General features: G+C 39.2%; 1 protein-coding gene and 1 long non-coding RNA gene across 3 annotated transcripts; one reads left to right on the top strand and one right to left on the bottom strand.

Annotated features, from left to right (window-relative positions):
- The first annotated feature begins 1,835 nt into the window (after positions 1-1,835).
- On the top strand, positions 1,836-4,165 carry LOC129409501 (uncharacterized). The gene is made up of 6 exons (XR_008632440.1): positions 1,836-2,065; positions 2,795-2,898; positions 2,989-3,087; positions 3,255-3,574; positions 3,654-3,721; positions 4,135-4,165. It is a non-coding gene; the product is annotated as an uncharacterized LOC129409501 (long non-coding RNA).
- A 2,667-nt stretch (positions 4,166-6,832) lies between these two features.
- On the bottom strand, positions 6,833-9,678 carry LOC129409464 (uncharacterized). Of its 2 annotated transcripts, none has more exons than XM_055155633.1 (7): positions 9,400-9,678; positions 9,219-9,336; positions 9,043-9,134; positions 8,844-8,958; positions 8,483-8,749; positions 7,968-8,144; positions 6,833-7,897 (listed from the first exon to the last, which is right to left on the bottom strand). In XM_055155633.1, the coding sequence occupies exons 1-7, from the start codon at positions 9,601-9,603 to the stop codon at positions 7,695-7,697; spliced, it is 1,176 nt and encodes a 391-aa protein (XP_055011608.1). In that variant the 5' UTR covers positions 9,604-9,678; the 3' UTR covers positions 6,833-7,694. The 2 variants fall into 2 exon arrangements, with proteins under 2 accessions (XP_055011608.1, XP_055011609.1); XM_055155634.1 differs by having other exon boundaries at positions 8,483-8,746.
- Between the last annotated feature and the right edge of the window lie 7,436 nt (positions 9,679-17,114).

Raw genomic sequence — 17,114 nt, 5'->3', positions numbered from 1 at the left:
AACCATCATACCACACAATAGCCCCAATCATAACAGCATCATTCCAGAGTCTGAAGAAAGAAAGATCTTTGTCCAAAGGGGCTTTTGTAGGCAGAGCTGCTACTTTGAGCTCAAGCTGGTGTTCAGTCTGGTGCTGAGTGCTGCATTAGTGCCAGGAACAGACACTTTGCTTTTATCTGATTATAAAACCCAATGGAGATCATTGGACATATTTTTTGCTTTAATAGAACACTTATGAAAACAATATGCATTGTACCTGTGTGTGTTTGAGTTTGTAATTGTATTCCAATGTTTTCCACTCCACTTCTCCACCGGTCCACTTTCCACTGCCATCCACTGCTCCACTGCGTCCACTTCCCTCCAGCCTCCACTGCCACTCCTTTCCATCCACTCCACCCTCTTCCACTCTCCACCCAGAAAACTCAAAAACAGGCAAAAAAGAGACCTCATGTCCGAAAGGTTAGTTGTTGAACAGTTTTTTGTTTTATATGGGTACAGTGCTCATTATTATCTTTATCTATTTTTGTAGAATGTAAAAGACACAAATATCAAAAGGTGTTTCGCTATGAAAAAGTAGTGGACAAAAGAGTTTCAAATGTAAGTATATGACAGTTTTGCAGACCAGTTGAGCAGTATGTTGAAGGTTTCTCTGCAGTGCCTTTACATATATTTTATTACACTGTAAAACATTCAAAATCTTACTGAGTCTTACTTTGCCTGGAGGAGAATCTCCTGCTTTTTTTCCATGGAAATGTTGTTTCTTTGACTGTAATATTATTAACTTTCTATTTCCATGGATTCCAGAAAATTACGTGTTGTTGCTTTAAATAACTCTAGACTTAGCTAAGACATCTGTCTGCCTCCCCTCACAACTGAGAGGCTGCACTATATCACACTCTTTCAACTTTTATATCATCCCCATTTATATCAGGATATATCTCCAGTAACATTATAAGGCCAGGTTTATGATGTGTATTATGAAGCAAGATTATGCTATTTTTCTTCATGGTTTAAAATGCATTCAGTATTATTATAATGCAATTTTTTTAGGGAAAAGCAGAAGTCAAAATCCGATGGTCACCATGTCCTGAGTGGTAAGTGATGTGCTATCAAATAATTGTAACTTAATTAGAACTTAGTTAAAAAAAATTTTTTTAAAAAAGCTGATTTTTTTTTTTTTTTTTTGTCTTATACTGTTTGCAGTGGTAAGGTGTGGGATGACACCTGGGAACCAGCAGCACAGTATTTGTTGTAATTGTAAAATAGTAGTAGTAGTAGTAGTAGTAGTCGTCGTGGTTGTTGTCATCATTCTAGTAGTAGTTGCAGTTCGTTTAACAATTAAAAAAAACATTTTCTCTGTATTGTTGTTGTTGTTTTTTTGCGGATATACAGTCAAATCAGTCATGCTTACCATATACAGTTTTAGACCTGTTTTATTCTTTGTAGTCTGACATTTTTTCAAAATCCTTGTTTAGGTTTAGAGAAGTTATAGATATTCCACTCCAGCGTATAACTGCTCACACCCCTCAGACAAAAGATTGAAGAGGCTCCCATCCTAGACAACAACACTGCAGTTAAGCAAGAACATTTCATATAGTACCTATATTTCAAGTTATCAAATCTTAACTTGACTACAACCTATTGCTGTTCTGTAGAAGACCGTTACTGATCAACAGTATTTAATGGAGGTGGCAGGGGCAGTAATTGTTAGTGTGTTAACATTAGTGGGCATAGAGCAAGTCTGTATGTTATATTTTGCGAGTCAGATTTTCACCTCTCAGGGGCAGTGAACTACTATGGTCCTGTCAACAGGCTAATCCTCTGAATAAGGTAAAACTTACACAGATGTTTTGCGTATTTGCTTTACTCTAAGAGCTATTTTTAAAAAATGCTTTTCACAGGTCCAAAAAAAAATGAATCCACTGATGAAACTCTGATGATCCTTCATTCAGAGAACCCACCAGGAGACCCTGATGTTATAGCCTCTTCTGTACACTGTGTCTGGCTTGTGGTGTCCTCTCGACATGATGATAAAGAAAGAGAAGTTGACAGACCTGTGCTAAATGTAAGTATGTTGCTTTAGAAATTACACTTTTATTAATTATGTTTTGCAGCAACAGCATGAATGTACTTAGTAATACTACAGTCAGATTTTAACGTAACATTTCTCACCAAAAATAAGCACACTTCCCTATGCAATGCCAGTAATACAGTATGTCTATTCCCAATCATTGTCAAGTATGACGATGACAGACAAATCTAGACAAAGTAATGAATTTGGCTTGGCCATTACATTAATCTTACCGTAACCAGTCATCAGCTTTAAAATATGTTGTTTGAGTCTTCATCTGTACTCAAGATGGAATGATGGCAAGTTAAGCCGCTGTAACATCCCTTGGTACAACAATCTGAAGTTGCCTGCTCAAGGCTGTCATTTGCTTGTGAGATATCAAGGCATATTTGTGTTCCTTGCTGTTTTATTTCATTACACACCCATGTATCCATATTTTTAGCCTTTTTCTGAACTATTGAAATGGTTGACCACTGCCAGTGACGTGCAATACAACATGTTTTAGCATAACTGTTTCACTATGGTCAGATTAAACCCAGGGATCACTTATTTCTAAACAGAGCACTCAGGATGAATGCAAGAGCATAGTATCTGCTTGATGTCAGGCATAAATGGGCAGCAGGTATCTTGACCTTTTTAAAAAATGTATGTTTGCTATCTGTATTATATTTATATTTGTCCAGATGCGACTGTCTAATTGTATTTATTTATTTTGACATACAGACAAAGAACAGACAAACCAGGGTCAGTAAGCAAAAAGAATGAATGAACTCCGTGGTAGACTGCTGTATATTTGGTGATGCTTTCTTGGGAAGCACAATGAGAAGGTAAGCAGTGTGTGTACTCAGAGATAGAACAGCTATGGAATATAATGATAATTTGTGCATCTCTTTTCATAAACATGGCCTGCTTAAAAGACACCGGAGGTGAGGTCAGACTGTCAGACCCTTATTTGTCCAACAATGGGTAAATCACAGTGCTGCAAGCAAGATAAGCATGGGAATGAGAAGCATCATGTAATTACAATCAATATAAATGACTATTAAAATAGACAAATGTAGGTCAACCCTCAGTCTAAGTTATTGTGACTTTTTTTCAATGGTGCTGCAACATAGCAGAGAAAATATTTGTCATTAACAGTGTGAATATTTATTTATAACAACCAACTGTATTCTCTTTTTAGTAATGCGCCACCCAAGATGTTCTATCCAAATGTAGGACAGAGGAGATCAGATTTCAGCAATTTGCCAACCTTGAGTTCTTTAAGAAATCCCAAGTGCTCAACAGAGGCAATGTCTCAAGTGACTGCTCTCTGTGGTGCTGTGCACCGTTACATGTACATGTGAACCGAAGTTCCTCTATTTATTTTCTGCCTTTATTCTATGGTGTCACATGTCAGCAGCTATCTTGTGACTGAAGAAACATCTTCAGATTTTGAGAGGGATTTTCAAGGCGGAAAGATTCATCAAATGATTCAGCAAGACATCTTCATCCACACCAAAGGTGAAGAGGACGCATTGCATTATAATGCTTGCATAATTTACATTTATGACATTGCTCCTGTCTCTGTTTGTCATTGCAGTTTGAGGCTGTATTCGGCAATGAAGGCTTCAACTGATGTGAATGTGCTACCTGCTCCCGTCTAAACAGGTGATCAGTGTGGTACAGTGTACCAGCTAATGTTTTGTTTGTTACGAAGAACATTAAACATCCTTAATCAAATATTGCTCTTGCTATTTTTTTGTGTGAAAAAAAATATATAATTATAATAATTTATATGTATTAATTAAGTAATAAAAACATTTATTCCCAAAAACAAACATTTAATCAGCGGCCAAATCTGCACTGTACATAGCAATAACAAAATAATAAATAGCATTGAGATTAATAAATTAATAAATTTCACTACCTAATATATAATTTAGTTCAGTTTAGGCATATTAACTGTATACCGAAAAACTGAAAATTTTGACCATTGGCATTGGCCCAGTATGTTACTACTTTCATGTTTGCATACATTTTTCACTGTACTAACACAATGCTCTGTCTTTTTCCCTTAACAGACTACGCTGAGGACTTCTGGTTATTCCCCCCCACCAAAAGAAAGTGTGGCAGGTGTTTGCTAAGAGGTTATTTAAAATATATTGCAATCTATGATGTGATTGCATTTTTTATTTTATAGAGCAACCAGTCAGGGCAAAAAAAATGAATGGGTTTTCTGTTCAGAGACAACACCCTTGGGATCACTGTGGCAAGAACTGTATAAGTGCAATAAAGGATCATCTCTGAAGAAATTATATCTGAAAAGGTGAAGGAGTGAACAGGAAAAATAAAGAGGCTGTCTGACTAATCACCAGGCCCACGTCTACAGGGGTACAAAAGGATGCTGAGCAATCTCATTTAAAAGTGTTTGTATGTAAAATAATGACAGATAAAATGGAAGAGTATTGTTTGCACCCCTTTGAAACTCGGATGCACCCTGAGTCAGTTAGGTCCCACACCTGAACCAAACACCACATCACACAGGTTCTACAACAACCCCACGGGCTCTCCATCTGACTGAAACCTCCTCATTCACACAGTTTAGACAAAGCACCTTCGCCATTGCTCCTCCTACTCTCTCCCCCTCCATTTTAGAAATTTGGACACACTTATCACCTTTAAAAGACTGCCCCCACCTCCTCGACACTGCCTTTGATGCACACTTCTCTTTGAAAGGAATATTCTGACTTTGTTTAAAGTTGTCAACTAGTAAACAAATAATTGGAGGCAACAATAGTAGCCTACATCAGATGCTATGAAGTAGTAATAGCTTATAGGGCTACAACTGCTATTTAGCCAGTGGCATTTAAATTGTGTAGGCGTATGTACAAACTGTTTACATTAGTGATTACATGTGATTCATTGTTGAGTTCTTTTTGTGGTTAAGCAAAACAACAAGCTTGGCTAATAAAGTTACTTTTAATGGATTGAATTATTGTTTCCATTATTTAATGCACCATAATCATTTTCTTCTCAGTGGAGCAAAATACACTATGCAAAATAGACTACGTTTTACAGATGCTTTCAACATCATCTTGCAGAAAAAAAAAAAGTTTATCTACATATTTTGGTGAATATTTCTTTTAAATACATTATTATAGCATTCATAAATCCTCTGTCTCTTATTAGGGCTCATGTCACAGCAGCATCTGTCTAAATATGGGCTCATAGGCCTTTTTTCTGATGTGTGGGACACAGGTGACAGTATGATCTTACACAGACCCCTCCTCCTGATGTGACATAGACATGCCCAGAGGCTCTCACACATGTTCCTTAGGCTTAGATGCACCTGTGCAGCTCTGTTTTATCTTCTACAGTGTGACTAAGGGAGCACCTTGGTCACCCTATATATATAACATTGCACTTCTGATTCCTTTTCCTTTTACAATATGTGGAAGATGGACTTATCACATGATCTTGGAAGTTCATGATATACCAATATACCTAAAGAACTACAATTTGACTAAACTTACAAAAAAAAAAAAAATTAATAATAAAAAATAAATAAATAAATCTATGAAAGGAATAGATCATACACTGAGTGGACATGTCCAGTGGAAATAGAGAAGTTCTTGTGTTCATTTCCTCTTAACTAAGTGCATTACTCAATGAGAAGGCCATTGAACAAATACATTAACGACCGGACATACAGTCATAATGTAAATGTGTTTGAGCATGAATGATAATTGCAAAAGGTGCGTATAATTCTGTTGTTTCTGTTTTCAGACTTGTGTTAAACAGGTTCAGGCAGTGCCATGTCTCCAGTAAGAATTTAACCCTATGTAAGTATTATGGATGATGGAAGCCATGATACCCAAGAAATAACTTTTTTATCTTTCTTTTAATGTGAGGAAGAATTGTTGTTGAATATTCTTCCCTGTGCTGATCATGATGATGGTTTTTATACACATGCTCCAGCCCATGCACATCAAGCTGGATCTGGTCTCTGCATGTGTCCTACTAGTTCATTTATAGATTCCTCTTTTCAGTACAGTGTTCAAGAGTACCCGGTATATCATGGCTGCTGGATCTTTTTTCCATGTCGGCCTATTGTAAACAGAACAAAACCAAAATGAAACATACTTGCATTCATTGTAAATTTTACCATTTACAATGAAACATTGTATCACATTGTGTTGGCTAACCCCTCTCACTCAAAGGATTTATGGGTGCACTGCACTACTATGGAACATTTCTGCTATAGGCAACACCACCTGCTTGTTTCCATGGACATATTATTGTTTTGTCTGGATTATGGGCTAGGCACTAATGTGTACACCACTATAATAATAATAACAAATCAATATTGTGCTTATATGCATTTTGTACTCTCCTTCACATGGAAATAATACATTTATAGTTTATAAGTAGCATGCCTGCATGAATGCTTGGTGGAATCTGTGTGCTTTTTATATATTCTCTGTCTCTTACTGGTGCTTAGGACAGACGGCTCATATATACCCTTCCTTCTTGCTATGGTCTTTGCTTTTCCTCATTCTGAATACCATGGATATATAATGTAGGCACTTTCACTGTTGTCCTAATGCTGACATATACATAGACAAAAAATATACACATAACATATATGTTGATTAATGTTATCATTATTGTAGGAATATATTGTAACATGACAATATCAAATGTAACATTTTCAAAAATCTACTATAGGAATGAATACAAAGGATCAATTCATATTTTTCAGTTAGCTGAGTGTTTTATTGGAGAAGAAAGTAACACAGCAAAATAATTTTGCTGACAAAGATGTACAATATTGATTTTATTTTCAGTCTGTGGGCTGTCAATGTATAGTTATTCAACATAAAAGGTGTGAATACAACACAATACTAATGTTTCTGCTGCTCTAAAACAGTGGCTGTCACTTTACACACCCAGACATTCACTAGCTAGGACCACGCCAAGAACATAGTGCGAAGAAGTTTATTGATAATGTACAAAGCAGGGCAGAGATGGCTGGGTTGAGACTCTAGGTGGGGGCTCCGTCTCAATCTACAATTGGCCCAGTCGGAACGGGACCCTCCCCGTAGGGGTATCATGACTGAAAGACAAAATAGGGGATGGGAGGGTGGGGTCGAGTTAGCCCAGACAAACTGGGATGATGGGAAAGGCTGCTACATAAAGGCTTCTGGGAAATTAGAGGCGTAGTCGAGATGAGTTGTGGTTCGCTGGTGAGAGGAGAGGGCGGCTGAGGCGTGGTCCTGCTCCTGAATCTCAGTTAATCATAGTAACTACATGTATCAGCCCTAAACCACAGATGAGGTGATTAACCAAAATAAGGACAAAAACATGAAAACTGTAGAAACCCCATACACATACTAAAGTTATAAAATCATGTAACATAAAACATAGGCCAGAAAACAGCGTAAATATGGGCCCTTTTAACTCACAGTTGATTCCTAAATCCAAAACTAACTCACTCTAAGCCTTCTCCTTTCTGATCTGATCCATATAAATCCTTATAATACAAATAGAAAAATTAGTCAACTAGTACAAACTTTGGTGGACTGAGGACACCCTCGACCGATAAATGAATTAAACAATTTAAGGTCTATAGAACTACATTTTAGTACATGTCGTCCAAATCACTGTCCAAGTCACTGTCTGGAAAATCAGAAGTCATCTGTAGGAAGTCACACTCTGCTCCAGTAAAAATGCTCAAGTAGCAGTGCCTCACATCCTGTATTTTTTGCCGAATGTTCCACAACTTTTTTTTTAATAGGGCCTGCATGCCATTCAGGGCCTCATCAGTGAGTACATCCTGAGTATCTAAAAGTAAAAGAAATTTAAAAACAGTTACTAATAATTAATCATTATATTTTTTCATAAAACTACATACTCTGGAGGGGAAGTTTAGAGACCCGGTCAGAATGCTCTTTCAGCCAACCAAAACGAGCTAGGAGATAATTCCAGTGCTTAGCCATCTCAGCAACAAGAATCTTCTTCTCTTCTTGCAGTCTTCTCACTCCCATGACTTGGTCAAAGACTTGTCTCTTTGTCCTAATGGTAACATGATCTGAATAGCATAAAGGTAATCATCATTACTGATTAAAATGCATAAAGTATGTGATAAAATCAAGTAAAATGTAGAAGCAGCACTTCCTCCAAATTGAAAGCTAAATACTTTTTTCATGATGGTTAATTGTAAAATTATAAATCAATTAATAGTTAATAACAAGTGCTTACTATACACATCCAATCGTGTGTGGGTGTGAATATGTATGAATGGATGTGTGTGTGTCTAAATTTGTATCTAAATAGAAAGAATATTATTATGTCTCCAGGCTAACTGAAGTAAATGTATTATTATGGGAAAAACTATGGAAACAAGTGACTAAATTGTGAACAATGTACCATTTTGGTTGTCCTGCCATGGCCATGCGACATCTTCTCTGAGGATTGTGTCAATGCACAGAGCCTCTGCGCTTGAGCTCAGGGTGTTATACTCTTCAATCAAAGTACATAACATCCGCTTCTCCTCTCTGAGTTTGCGTCGGACCCTGGCTCGAGCTTTGCAGCCGTCTGTGTCTTTGTACAAATGCTGCGTGCGTCTCTTGATGCTTGCTACCAGTCCCTCAATTTTACTTTCCAAGGCATCTTCATCTGTTGGAGTGGTTGCTGCTATAGAGAAAAAAATTCCATAGTAACATGAATATACATCATAATCTCAATTTAGACAGAACATGTATTATTTTATATGTATGACAGTTCTCACATTCAGCCCACTCCTTCACATCAGCTACCCAGTCCTTTAACTGGACCTCAGTGAGCAAAAGTTCATTTTTTGTGGATTCCAGCATTTTTTCTTTTTCATCCAACATCTTTATGGTCTGTAAGTAAAAATGCAATCAATCAAAAATTGATATGTTCTTGATATGGTATGTCATTAACACACTATATATAATAGTTATTACTTTCAGATATCTGCGGGACAAGGATCCAGCCAAGTTTTCAAACTTGTGATCATTCCACCGTATGGCCATAAGGGTTAACATGTCAGAACGCCCTATAACAGAAAGGAAGCTCGTCACTCATTGGGAGTTTTATATACACTGTTAATGAATCACTCTTAAAGTATGTGTTATGTCACCTGCTTTTGACATATGCTTTGTTGTCACAGCAATGCGAGAGAGGAAGGCATTAACTTGTTCTACCTCCTCTCCAAGGGTTAAGCCAGCCCCCTCCTGATATGCTCCACTCCATTTAACCTGTTTGAAAACAAGAAGGTTACAGGAGGGATTAACAAGGATTCATTCTGTAACTTCACTTACTTCACATTTGAAGTCATGAGCTTTTGCATGGAACACGGAAAGAAAAGGTTTCATGCTGAGCAGTGCCTGGAGCTCTGGACAATGCTTTGAGACCTTTTTTAGGTATGGCCAATATTTGCAGGTAACATCCATGCAAAAAAAGGTGCTGTTTGTGACCTTTTGTTGGAGGTACAAAGGATAAGCAAAAATTTCCCCCCTGTACATGTTAAGTGCACAGAGAAGAACTCCATGCCGGCACACTGCTAGCTCAAGTCCCTCTTCATCCAGCTTGCTGGCAGATTTGCGGGAGGTTTCTCTGGCTGCCGACCACTCGCCACCACAAATACCTCTTCCAGACACCTAGTAAAAATGAGAAATGCAAATTATTTTGATATTTGAAGATTTTTTTAAATTATAGATTAAAATTAGCAACAATACATGTTTGGCCTTGCTGTGAACATAGCAACATCATTATCATTTGCAAGGAAAACTCCATCAAATATTGCTGGTTCTTCAGATCTAAAAAGAATATAGGAACAGTAATAAATTAGCTGAAAAACATTTTTGAATTCATATAAGAAGAATTGTGATATTTTATCTGTATGTACAGTTTACAATTATTTATTATTACCTTGATGCACTCTTAAAGCGGTAATGCTTACGGTTTCCATCAACAGAAACAGCAAGCATATCTGGACTACAGGCCGGACAAGTAAAGGGCTCCTCTTTACAGCACCTATCCAGCCCATACTTAACAGCCTCCCACTCAAAAAAAACTTCTCAGGAAGGTGTCAGCAGAGATCTTCCCCATCTAATGAAAAAAGACACACACACACACATAAACACACACATACTGTGTATAGAGAGAGAGAGATAGAGAGAGAGAGAGAGAGAGAGAGAGAGAGATTAAACAATAAATTACGTACACGGCCAAAACGGACAGTTCTAAGATCAAGCATTCTTAAGAATGCCTGACAAGACAAGCCAGGTGCTGCCATTTTCATGTCTTCATAAGTTGCAAACACATCAGTGGCAAAGAGAGTGGCAAAGTTGAGTGTTGCTGGCCAGAAGTCACTGGCCAGAATTGTATCAATTCCTGCAAACCATGTAGTGCAGCAACTGTCACACACGAGCTCTGGAATACTCAAATCATGTCGTCCTTAAAAAATAAAACATGTTTTTTTATATATACAAATATTTTTCAAGTTACTACTTGTGTTATAATTTGTATTAGTTTTACATCCTATCCTATAAGTCCCAACAATCTTTCTGTTCAGTAGCATTATTTTGTAGGATACAAAATTAAGTTATAAAAACATGAAGCTTCAAGAAGCTTTGCGCTAGAGTGAACCAATTGAATGAAAGGCTTCAATGCGTCATGAAGCTTCATTTGCCCATCACTAGTTTGAACGTCCCAATCACTTTCAGCGAGAGTCATCCTAGATGAATAACATGCAGAACTCAGTTCTTCTCTCTGAACATGTCAGTTTGGCATAAACCCCCTCCCTGTGGTTTATTTCAGAAAGAATTTGTGCAGTTTATTTCTTCTCCTATGGCTCCATTTGAGGTGGCACTTCCTGTTTGCTGTGCTCTGATTGGTTGAGGGGAAGGTTCTTTCAGGAAACACTTCCTTTAACTTCAGCAGGAAAAATGCCTTAAGCTTCAGCCCCGCCTCTGCCACCTCTGAGTCAGGCTACAAGAGAAAAAATACAACATGAAACACACAGAACACACATGCAACATACATGAGACAGACCAATGAGCCACCTCAGCTATAACAGAGAACATACAGAACACAACAGTATGAGACAAATCATGGCTGGAACATAACTCAGAGCACAGTGCAGTCTGAGTCCAGTCTGCATCCTGTCTGAGTCTTGCTGAGTGTGGTCCTGGTCTGGAACCTGAGGAGGAGTCTCAGAGCTCATTGGACTTCTGTGTAGGTAGCTGTAGCTGTCGGTCTAGGGGTCAGACGATTCTATGTTATGATTTGATTCTTATCTCGATATATGGGTCATGATTAAATTTTATATCAGTTTTTGTGTAGTCTCAGAAGACTGAACACTTTAAAAACTGAAAAATATGCTAAATAATGCAAAGAATGCTCATTCTCCACAGGCTCCTACAGCTCTGTGCAAACAGTGAGAGATACAGGACTACAGTCATACCATACTCCATTCAACTGTACAACAACTCACTCATATATGACCCATATCATGTAATAGATAACCCTAATGTCCTGTCAATCATCATATCATCTTTGCACTGTTTCTCCTGATGACCTCTTGTATATAGCTGAGATTGTATTACTATATTTCTCTATGTTATTTATATGTACATTTATATTATTATGACTTATTTGACACCAGTCCTTGCTATTTTTGCTACTTATTTTGAATTTATTGTTACCATTTATATTTTTTCTTTTCATTATTATATTATATTTTAATGTGTGAGCAACTGTGTCCAAATAATTTCCCTTGTGGATCAATGAAGTTAAGTCTAAGCCTAAGCAGGTGTTACATGTGAAGAGGAACAGTCTTTTGAGCATGTTACAGGAATGCATGGTAACAGAGGACACTTTAAGTCCATCTCGTTTTTCCCTCAAGCACCACCTAACACATTTTCAACCTCATGGTTTGTGGCACAGTGTCACATGCTTCTACAGTTCAATTTTAATTAAAATATGGAAATAAAAACACATTTGTCTCTCACATAGTTGAAGGTGGCACAGTTGTGGAACATGAGCAGAACATCGTCCACAAACTGCTCTGGACTCAGGTACCTCAGACCAGCGGGGGGCGGAGCAAGGGGTGGTGTCTGAACAACGGGGGGTGATGGAGAGGGAGGGATCTGAGAAGCAGGGAGAGGAGTGGGTGTGGCAGAGGGTAGGGTCTGGAGAGGGGGAGGGGGTGTGGCCTGAATCAGGGGAGCCGCAGGAGGCGTGGTCTGGTGAGGGGGAGTGGTCTGCAGCTTCCTCCGGATCAGGCTGAGGTCGACTGGACGCCGCACAATCTGGTAATAATGACGGAACTGAAAACACAAACAAACATCAGGGAGTGTTTCACATAAATTTTATTGAAGCATAAAGATGACCCCGTTCTATAGATAGCTGCACATCACACTAGCCAGCAGAGGATATTTTTTCATTTGTACTAAAATGACTATGTGACGCAGTCAAATCCTGCATGTATCATCAATTCAAAAAATTTATCTGGAGAAGGAAGTGAGCACATCACAGTGGGCATGTGGGCACCAGTGATAGTATAAACTGGGGTACATGGAGAAATTACTTCTTGAATATGGGAGAATAAAGATTACTCAAACACACATGAATGAAAGAAAACAACTATAAAATGGTTAAAAGCTCTGAAAAGTCTATTGTGCAAAAGAGGTCTGATTTAAGATTATGGTGAAACTAATTATTTTTATTTGATTTATTTAATCTCATTAGGGTTGTAGAGTAAAAATTTCACTTTCTGCCTATTTTTCATCTTTATTTCTCAGTTATTTTTGTAATGCCGGTGAAAATAAAGATTATAGTGCACTTCAGTAGTAGTAGTAGTAGTAAAATAAAGACTTTGATCACATCTCAATGGTAGTAGTAACAATATTAGTAATATATTAGCAGTAGTATCAGCAGTAATATTATCGGTAATACTGTTGTACAATAGTAGTAGTACTGTAGTACCTGAGGACTGACGGGTCGGTGAAATGGTGAGCTGAGTGTGTGAGTGAGCAGCAGCAAAGTCAGTTTCTCACATCTCTGAAACAAACACACACAAATTGACTTGTGAACTCTATTTAACCTGGTTTACCTGACAGAGACATTTTAACTGTTTCTAGAGTAAAACAATGCAAATAAAGTCATGCGAAAGACTACCATGACTGGCGCTAACTTAGCAAATGACACTCACACAGCTCTGACCTCTGACCTCACACAGCTCCACACTGTAAAAACACACTGAACCTTTGACACGTGTTAAACTATGAGAACCACGGTTTGGGTTGGGGATTAACCATTCAACATCATAGTCAAATAAAGCACCTACCCTCTGGTCCTGAGAGGAGAGAACGTACGGGACTAGAGCCCTACTCAACCTCTCTGAGTGGTGCTGGTCCAAGTTCTGACTCTGGTCCTGGTCCAAATCCCGGTCTGGTCTGCACAGGGAGCACACCCAGTCTCCTCTACAAACACAGACACACTGAAAGGGTATCTGACACAATCTGACACACTAGGATACTGAAGGATGGGAGGACATCTGACACATAGGAGGATGTGAGGGCATCCAGTGTACTCACTCTGGGACACTAAGCAAGGGGGGCACGTGGCAGGTAAGGTGATAAACTTTGGTACAGTGGTCACAGCAGAGCAGCTCTCCTCCATTTGAACACACAGCACAGAAATCCTCCCAGTCCGCCGCAAAAACATCTTCACTCTCCTTATCCCCACTTCTATCCCTATGGTCCCCCCTAAAACCATTTTCACAGCCATCATCTTTCCAGTCCTCCTTAAGACCGGGTCTACATTCCTTATCTTTACCTCTAAGCCTCTGGTCCAAAGAGTCCTCCTCACTGTATTCCACTTTAAAAATGTCTCCATTGTCTTCATCTCCACTCCAATCCATCTTAAAACCATTTTTACAGCTCCTATCCTCACACCAGTCCACCTTAAAATCTTGGTCCATTTTAAAATCTTCTGCTGATTCAATGATGGCTTCAGTATTGCTCCGTTCCCCCTTAAAAACCTCATCAGTGGCTTTACATTCTGTCCATTCCACCTTAAATCGCTCATAATCTCCTAATTCTTCAGATTTGCATTTTAATGTAGTGAAATTTTTTGGTTGGTGTGATTTGTTATTTGATGACATGTTTTCATTCCTAAAATCTCCAAAACCAAAACCAGCCATCATATCTGAACTTTCTGTACAAAAATCTGAAACTTCACTTTTAACTTTGGCAAAATTTTCAACAACTTCTGAACAGTTTTTGCTTGTTTCAATGGTGTTTGAGTCTAAAAAAAGATCTTCCTCGAGACCTTGATTTAGTCCTGGATCTAATCCTGAGTCTACTCCTGGGTCTAGTCCTGGGTCTAGTCCTGGTTCTGAAAGTCCTCTTGGGTCCATTTGAATGATAAATTCCTGTTCTAGTCCTGGATCTAAAGTTCCACTTGGGTCCATGTGAATGATCAAGTCTGGTTGTATCCCCAGTCTTGGTTCTGGAAGTTTGGTATGGTCCAATTCCATGAAAACTTCAGGTCTTGAGTCTAGTCCAAAATGAGGTTCAAGTCTAAATCGTGGTTCAAGGCTGAACCCTGGTTCAAGTCCTGGTCTGCTTTGGTCCATTTGGATGATGAAGTCTGGTTTTAGTTTGGATTTGGATCCTGGTTTGGTTCTTGATTCCAGTCCTGGTGTGGTTCTCTGTCTGAATCCAGATTTAGTCCGTGGTCTAATATTTGGTTCATCCTTAAGTCTGGTCTCTGGGCCGGGTTTTAGTTCTGTCTTTGGACTGGTCTGGTTCAGTTTGATGATGAGGTTTGGTTCTGGGTCTAAATAGAAGGTTCTCCAGTCTGAGTCCAGTAGAATCACTGTGTGCTCCAGGTCCAGTTTTAGACCTGAGTCCAGTCTGACTCCTGACTCTGGTCCTGGTGTTGTCACCTCCTTCAGACTCTGTGATTGGTCTGGCTTTGTTTCAGCTGGGCTCTGACTGGCTCCTATCTGTGAATGACAAAGGTTTTCAAATTTAAAACTGCATCAAAACAGGTTTATTGAATTCTATCTGTCTGTCTATCTATCTATCTAAAAATCATCAAATGTGAACAAATGATGAGTCGATCAATATATGAAGTTCTGAGGGTCAGAGAGCTTCAGGGTCAGAGCCATGGAAGTATAATAAGATCTGGAAGATGAACCAAAGATGGCGTTGTGTTGTTTTCAGTAGCCTGTGCTCATTGGCGCTAAAAGCCAAAAAAGTCTCTTGTTTTTCTTTCCTCTCTCTTTCCCCCCTCTCTCCTCCTCCTTTTCCCTTCTCTCTCTCGTTCTCTCACCTGTAGCTCTGGGACTTGGATCCTGGTCAAACTGATCCTGGGCTGCAGAGACGGGAAATACACCGAGCGACACGACAGACGCTCCACTCGAACTGAGAGCTCTCGACACAAACTACTCCTTATCACAGAAAGAGGAGAGAGGATTAATCCTGGTTTAGTCTTGGTTTAATCCTGGTTTAGACCTTGTTCCGTCTTGGTTCAGTTCTAGTTCAGTCCTGGTTTAATTTTGGTTGAGTCCTGTTTAATCCTGGTTCAGTCCTGTTTTCCAGTCTCAGGAGATAATTTGGTACCTCCACAGTCTCTCCTGGTGTGGACTCCTCTGAGTCCTGGTGTCCTCTCGTCCCATGTCTCTCCTGTCTCTCTTGTGTCTCCTCTCACTCCGCTGTCCCCTCTGTCTTGTGTCTCTGGACTGTCTCTGCTTCACAAAACAAAGCAGATCAATTCAATTCAGATCCAGATCTTTAAACTTTGGTTGTCACTTCCCACATAGAAACAAGCAGCTGACGTGCTCCCAACCAGAAAGTTACATAGTGTTCCCTTAAGTATGATTTTTAGTTGTCACCTGTCTCCAGTGTGTGCACCCCAGCTCCATATTTGGGCGTGTCCCCGGTGACTCGTCTGTTGTCGGGCGGATCTCAGGTGAGCGTTACCACAGTGATGGAGAGGCGCCTCTGGGGTTTCATCTGGCAGACAAACACCAAAGGTTTATTATATTTATTAAAGCAGGATTAAATTAGGACCGGATCAGGGTTAGACCAGGGCTGGACCAGGACTAAATCTGGACTAAACCAGGTCTAACCCAGGACTAAACCAAATCTAAACTAGGACTGAACTAAGGACTAAGTGTTGATGTGATTTCAGAGGAGGCTGTCAACTGCTTATCCCTATCTCCATGTGTCAGATGCCCTCCCTGTGTATCAAATGCCCTCCCTCTTGGTTGATTCTTGGATGAATTTAAAGTTCATATTTCAGTCTCTCTCAAATGTGAATGCTCCTGGACACTTTTAAAAATAAAACTGTGAACTGAATCTGAAGTTTCAAACACAAATCACAAATCGAATCACAACCACATCACTATGACATAAGAACAAAGGTCCGACCCTTACCTGTCTCCGCGCCAGGTGCTTTCTGTCAGGTGCAGTCTGTTGTCTGGTGAATCTCAGGTGTGAAGTGTTCACAGCTACAGAGGGGCACTCCTGAGGGACTCTCTGATTGGTCGATAGAGGTCACCTGACAGACCCTTGCTGTTTGCTGTTTTCACCCACAGGCACTGATACATGAGACACAACTCCAAAAAGTCATGTTCTTCAGGCCAAAACAAACATGTGTGATTCAAAGCAGACATATTGTGCTTTTGTCTGCTTAATTGTTACAATCTATGGTGGCCATGGATCATTGTAATTTGGACATTTTAAATCACTAAATATAATGTTAATCCTGTTTGTCCCTCCTATAGATAGCTGCACATTACTCTATGAGCAGAGGATTTGTTTCATTTGTACCAAAATGACATTGCCAAATCCTTCACCTATCGCAAATAAAATTGGAGAAGGAAGTTTGTATACGTAGTGATGCACGGATACTAATACTGGCATCGAATATCTGTGCCGATCCAGGAAAAATTGCAGTATAGGGTATCGGTTCCATCATGTCAGTTCAGTGAATATCCTGGTTGGAGTCTTTACTAACT

The sequence above is a fragment of the Boleophthalmus pectinirostris genome, unplaced genomic scaffold (assembly GCF_026225935.1).
Source record: "Boleophthalmus pectinirostris isolate CB_2022bp ecotype Guang Dong unplaced genomic scaffold, ASM2622593v1 HiC_scaffold_2, whole genome shotgun sequence".
Classification (NCBI taxonomy): domain Eukaryota; kingdom Metazoa; phylum Chordata; class Actinopteri; order Gobiiformes; family Gobiidae; genus Boleophthalmus; species Boleophthalmus pectinirostris.
Note: the sequence above shows the minus strand (reverse complement) of the source record. Positions and strands in the feature narration are given on the sequence as shown.